The following is a 6,754-nucleotide window of genomic DNA, read 5'->3' as shown; positions in this document are numbered from 1 at the left end:
AAAAGAAAAGAAAAGAAAAGAAAAGAAAAGAAAAGAAAAGAAAAGAAAAGAAAAGAAAAGAAAAGAAAAGGAATAGGGGCACACCTGGGTGGCTCAACTGGTTAAGTGCCTGCCTTTGGCTCAGATCATAATTCCAGGGTTCTGGAATCAAGCCCCACATTGGGCTCCCTACACAGTGGGCAGCCCGCTTCTCCCTCTGCCTCTGCCCCTCCTCCCTGCTCGTGCTCTCACTCACGCCCTCTCTCTCTCAGATAAACGAAACCTTAAAAAAAGAATAGTAATGCTCTTTCAGACATAATATGATCTCTCCTAATAGAGTGACCCGATGTATAAAACACACTTAAGAGCAATTCTGCATGTAAGTATGCAGAGCTAACATACCTTTGCTTTAGAGGAAACTCCTAGAGCTTTGGCCTTTTTCGGATCAGGCTTGGTTTCTACAGTACTGGAAACAGAATCTTCAACAGGTGCTTTGAGGAAAAAAGGCATCTACTATAAATATAAACTCTAACTAACATCACTTTATTCTGAGCAGGTTAAATACATAATGATGTGAAAACCTAGTTTTAAATGTCAATTTAGAAAGTATTTCCAATTAGATTTTTTTCCTAATCTTTTTTTTCCTGCCTGAATTCCTTTTTAAGCATAACCCTAAGACATTAACTCAATAAATCTACATCTACTTTGCCAACAGTTAAGTCGAGGTTTTAAATTAAATAAATTATTAAATTATTAATTAAATTATTTTCTAAATAATTAAAAAAAACCCCTTTTTCCTAGATTGATACTTCCTTGGGGGGGGGTTTACAATCTTTGACGCTCAGTATTTACCATATAGCAGGATTCCTATAGATATTATAATCGAATAAATCCTTTGATACCAACAGTCTTAAACATGTACAATTTCTACCTCTATAGCATCAATAGTTTTGTATCCCACTAAGGAGAATAATATTTTATTTATTAAGCAGTAGGTCTAGAGAAATAGTAGTTATAGACTAGAGTTTTATTTATACGTGATGGAATTATAACATTAGGGTGAAAAAATCAAGACTTTTCTCTAAAGGATTAGCAAATATTAGAACGGATCAGCAAACAGGCATTGCAGTAGAAGGAGAACCCATCTGGGAATGAAGAAGAGGAATTCTATGCTGGTTTAGACTGACTGGCTGTCCCTGTGCCAGTAACTTAATCTTTTGGGTTTCCTTGTCTCTTAATAAAAGGATTAGACTAGATGGTCCCAGTTTCCCCCCTCTAACTATAATATCCAATAGCAGAAAATGTGTGGAAACCTTAAAAATAGGATGGAACACTCATTTTCTGGAGTATTTCAATGTGCTATTCCGAAATTCCTTTTTGGAATTGGAAACCAAATTAAGCATCTTTATACCTTCATCACAATTCCTGGCCTAAAACTTTACAAATATGTTTGTAGTAGAAGGGTAGGGAGGGAGGGAGGGAGGAAAGATGATGGGAGGGCCTAGGATCTCAGCTGTTTGGAAATACAATAAGAAATGAAGGCTCTCTTTCTTTTCAGAGTTCCCCTGGGCTACTTTCTTCCCCCTTAACCATCTCAAAACAGAGTTACCTGAAGCTGGCTGGAATTTGGCTGGAGCTGACCCTCCCATTGGTTTGGAAGTTGCTTTAGCAGATGCAGCAGGCTTGGCTGGCATGTTAGCTTTGGCTTTCTCTAGCATGGCCAATACCTGATCTTTAGAAGTTGGCTAGGGAGACAACACAACAGGCAAAGTGAGATGCCACATACATGATACACTCATACTATGCTTACTAACAGAGCTGCTGTTAAACACATTACTGAGCACCTAGTTTTGAAATACCTATGAAGTAAGGGAGGCGGCACACAGTGCAAGAGAAGTAACACACATTATGAAGTCATACTAAATTAACTACCATTCTAGAAGGTCACAACTTTTGCCCCTGCAGAGTCAAGTTCTTGGGAGTTCAACATATTTTTGCTCTCACTGGGATTTCAAGTGAGACTCCTAGGAGGTAATATGATCTCTTGCCTATATATACTCATGTTCAATATTTTTCTAATGGCTTTTAACAGCAGCAACCACAAGAAGTAGTACCTTTAATTTCCCTGTAGCCTTGGCCATTTTCTCATATCCCAGATGCATCATGAAGAATGGCAAGGCATCTTGGGCCTTCTTCCGCACATCTCCATTGCGATCCTCTAGGCACGAGTAGAGATGAGGAACACAAAGGATAAGGTCTGTGGGGGTGGAACGAAGAGTCGGGAGTTTCTCAGCCAGCCAGCCCAGAAGCTGCCAAAAGAAATAAAGACCGGTTACACACTTCAAGTGGAAAATTATTACTTATAATCTTAGGCTTAATGATTGCATCAGTACCACACACTACAACTTTCCAATATAAAATCAGTAATTTTCACTGTTCAAGAACAATGCTATATTTAAATGATATATGCAAAGATGACTATTTTCTTTAAGATAAGGACATGGTTCCTTGGACCACACTTGGGTATTAAACTACAAAGCTTTAATAGTTCTTAATGCATTTTACAGATGAAAATCTTTCCCTTATCTTTTAAAAAAATTCTAATTACTCAGCTAGAGAAGATGTAGAACATTTATTTGATCAGGAGAGGACAAATTCTGCCAGAACTTGTTTTCAGCCCCATATTGACAGTTTTTCTCTATTCCCCCCAAATAATTCATATCTGTATTTATTTTTTTATTTTTTTTTAATTTTTAAACTTTTTTTTCTTTTTAAGATTTTATTTATTTGATAGAGAGAGAGCACGTGGGAGCACAGGCAGAGTGTCAGGCAGAGGCAGAGGGAGAAGCAGGCTCCCTGCCGAACAAGGAGCCCGATGTGGGACTCGATCCCAGGACCCCGGGATCATGACCTGAGCCGAAGGCAGCTGCTTAACCAACTGAGCCACCCAGGCGTCCCATCTGTATTTATTTTTTAATTGAAGTTTTTTTTTTAAAGATTTTTATTTATTTGAGAGAGAGAGAGAGTGAGAGAGAACATGAGAGGGGAGAACGTCAGAGGGAGAAGCAGACCTCCCATGGAGCTGGGAGCCTGACGCGGGACTTGAACCCGGGATGCCAGGATTATGACCTGAGCCAAAGGCAGTTGCTCAACCAGCTGAGCTACCCAGGCACCCTTAATTGAAGTTTTATTTGAGATAACTGTAGTCACATGGAGTTATAGGAAATAATACAGAGATCCCACGTACTCAGTTTTCTCTAACAGTAGCACTTTATAAAATTATACTATAGTATCACAACCAGGATACTGACATTGATACAATCCACTGATCCTGTTCAGACTGCCCAGCTTTGCCGTTCTCATTTGTGTCTGTGCCTATATTTAGTTCTACGATTTTATCACACATGTGTTACTACATCTGACACCACAGTTAAGATTTTAAACGGTTCCATTGCAAGGATCCCTCATATTGCCTCCTCTATAACCACAGGCATCTCCCTTATCCCATTCCAATCCCTGATAACTACTAATCTGTTCTCCATTTCTAAAATTTTGTCATTTTATTTTATTTTTTTAAAAAGATTTTATTTACGTATTTGACAGAAAGAGAGACAGTGAGAGAGGGAACACAAGCAGGGGGAGTGGAAGAGGGAGAAACAGGCTCCCCGCGGAGCAGGGAGCCTGATGTGGGGCTCGATTCCAGGACCCTGGGATCATGATCTGAGCTGAAGGCAGACGCTTAATGACTGAGCCACCCAGGAACCCCTAAAATTTTGTCATTTTAAACATACTCCACAAATGGAATCATATGGTATATAATTGTTTGGAGCTGGGTTTTGCCACTCAACATAATTCCTTGGAGATTTATCTCAACTATTGCTTGTTATCAGTGAATCTTTTAATCCTAAATAGTATTACCATATGGACATATGAAGGATATTTGGGCTGTTACCACTTTTTGGCTATCATGAATGAACCTGCTATGAACATTTGTGTATAGATTCTTTTGCAGACAGAAATTTCCATTTTTATGGACTAAATGCACAAGATCACAATTGCTGGGTCATATAGTAATTGTAAGTTCAGTTTGGGGGTTTATAAAAAAAGATTTATGGGGCGCCTGGGTGCTCAGTGGGTTAAAGCCTCTGCCTTCGCTCGGGTCATGATCCCGGGGTCCTGGGATCGAGCCGCACATCGGGCTCTCTGCTCAGCAGGGAGCCTGCTTCCCTCCTCCCTCCCTGCCTGCCTCTCTGCCTGCTTGTGGTCTCTGTCTGTCAAATGAATAAAAAATCTTAAAAAAAAAAAAAAAGATTTATTTACTTTAGAAAGAGAGAGAGGGCACGCTCATGTGAGTGGGGAGTGAAGCAGAGGGAAAGGGGGTGGGGGGAGAGAGAGAGAGAGAATCCCAGACTGCCCAATGAGCCCAGAACTTGACAGGGAGCTCAGTCTCATGACCTTGAGATCATGACCTGAGCCGAAATCAAGAGTTGGACACTTACTGACTGAGCCACCCAGACGCCCTGTACATGTTTAGTTTTGAAAGAAACTGCCAAACTCTTTCTTAGAGTGGTTGTACCATTTTATATTTCCTCCAGCAGAGTGTTCAAATTTCTCCACCTCCCTGCCAGCATTTGGTGTTAAAATTATTTTTTTATTCCAGTAATTCTGATAGCTGTAGAGTGATGTGTCACTGTAGTTTTAATTTGCATTTCCTGTATGGCTAATCATATCGAACGTCTATGGGCTGGCTTATTTGCCACCTGCATATCCTCTTCAGTGAAACATCTGTTCATGTCTTTTGCCCATTTTTTTTTTTTTTAAAGTAGGCTCTATGCCTAAGACGGAACTCCAAACTCATGACCCTGAGATCAAGAGTCGTATGCTCCACCCACCAACTGATCCAGCTGGGTGCCCCATCTTTTGCCGATCTTTTTTTTTGGTTTTGAAAAAAAAAATTTTTTTTTTTAAGATTTTATTTATTTATTTGTCAGAGAGAGAGAGAGCACAAGCAGGGGGAGTAGCAGGCAGAGGGAGAGGCAAGCAGAGGGAGAAGCAGGTTTCCTGCTGAGCAAGGAGCCCAATGCAGGACTCAATCCCAGGACCCCCGGATTGTGACCTAAGCTAAAGACAGACACTTAACCGACTGAGCCACCCAGGCGTTCCGAGAATTCTTTACAAATTTTATATAACGTTTATCAGATACTGAGTTAGAAAATACTTTCTCCTGTGGTGTAGCTGCCTTTTCCTCATTTTCACATGGTCTTTTGCAGAGCAGAAGTTCTTAATTTTTATGAGGTCCAATTTATCAATTTTTTCCATCAAAGGGATTGTGGTTTTGGTGTCAAGTCTAAGAATTCTTTGCCTGAAGAATTTCTATATCCTGAAGTTTTTCACCGATATTATCTTTAAAAGTTCTATAGTTTTGGGGCACCTGGGTGGCTCAGTTGGTTAAGCATCCAACTCTTGATTTCAGCTCAGGTCTTGATCTCAGGATCATGAGTTCAAACCCCACCGTGAAAAAATAAGTAAAATAAAAGTTCTATAATTTTATAGTCTACATTTAGTTCATGATCCATTTTGAGTTAATATTTGAATAGGATGGAAGGTTTAGGTTGAGGTTCAGTGTTTTATCTACAGATGTCTAAAGGTCTAGAGTTGTTTGTTGAAAAGGCTAGCCTTCCAACACTAAATTATTTTGGTAATTTTGTCAAAAACCAGTTGATCATATTTGTGTGGGTCTATTTCTGGGTTTCTCTTCAGTTCCACTAACCTGGGTCTGTCCTCCACCTCCCAATCCCATGTAAGTTTCCTGATTATGTTAGCAATATCTAAGTCTTAATATAGGGTAGAGTGATTATTTCCATGTTTTTCTTCTTTGTCAGGACTGTTTTAGCTAGAATATAAATCTTAGAATAAGCCTGCCTTTGTCTACAAAAAAACTTGCTGCAATTTTGATGGAATTACATTAAACCTATAGATCGATTTGGGGAGAGCTGACATCTCTACTACATTGAGTCTTCTTATCAACAACCACAGCATGTCTCTCCAACTCTTTAGGTCTTCCTTGGACTCTTTTATCAACATTTTGTAATTTTTAATATACATATTCTATATTTTCTTTGCTAAGTGTACATATAAGGATTTCATTTTCTTTGGTGTAATTGTAAATTGTTTGTTTCCATATGTTCACTGTATTATAAAGAAACGTGATTGATTTGGGGTGTTAATTTTATATCCTGCAATCTTACTGAACTCATTTATTAGTTCTAGGAGTTTACTTGTAGATTCCTTGGGATTTTCTATGTAGACAGCCATGTTACTGGCCATTAGGGATAGTTTTACTTTTCTTTTTCCAAACTGTTTTTCATATCTTTTTCTTGCCTTACTGCAGGGACTAGAACTTCCCATATTATGCTAACTAATAGTGGTGAAACGGACATTGCTCCCAACCTAGGATGAATGCATCCAGTCTTTCAGCATGCTAAATATAAGTATGACATTATCCATAGAGGTTTTTTGTAGGTGGTCTCTTTTATTTATTTTTTTAAAAAATTTAAAAAGATTTTATTTATTATTTATTTGACAGAGAGAGACACAGCGAGAGAGGGAACATAAGCAGGGGAAGTAGGAGAGGGAGAAGCAGACTTCCTGCCAAGCAGGGAGCCTGATGTGGGGCTTGATCCCAGGACTCTGGGATCATGACCTGAGCTGAAGGCAGATGCTTAACAACTAAGCCACCCAGGTGCCCTGTAGGTGGGGTTTTTTTTTTTTTTTT

The 6,754-nt window shown here is 39.2% G+C and overlaps 1 protein-coding gene across 3 annotated transcripts in view; it reads right to left on the bottom strand.

The window, feature by feature from the left end:
• LOC111149599 (cytoskeleton associated protein 5) overlaps positions 1-6,754 on the bottom strand; it is a 69,422-nt gene that overhangs the window by 26,517 nt on the left and 36,151 nt on the right. For all 3 annotated transcript variants that reach the window (XM_022506739.1, XM_022506740.1, XM_022506741.1), the window contains 3 exons: positions 2,094-2,288; positions 1,589-1,724; positions 382-470 (listed from right to left, as the gene is read on the bottom strand). In XM_022506739.1, coding sequence (XP_022362447.1) covers positions 382-470; positions 1,589-1,724; positions 2,094-2,288 — 420 coding nt within the window. The remainder of the gene's footprint in view (positions 1-381; positions 471-1,588; positions 1,725-2,093; positions 2,289-6,754) is intronic.

This window comes from Enhydra lutris, unplaced genomic scaffold (genome assembly GCF_002288905.1).
Source record: "Enhydra lutris kenyoni isolate GAN:26980312 unplaced genomic scaffold, ASM228890v2 scaffoldscaffold22, whole genome shotgun sequence".
Lineage (NCBI taxonomy): Eukaryota > Metazoa > Chordata > Mammalia > Carnivora > Mustelidae > Enhydra > Enhydra lutris.
This window is presented reverse-complemented; position numbering and strand designations above follow the sequence as displayed.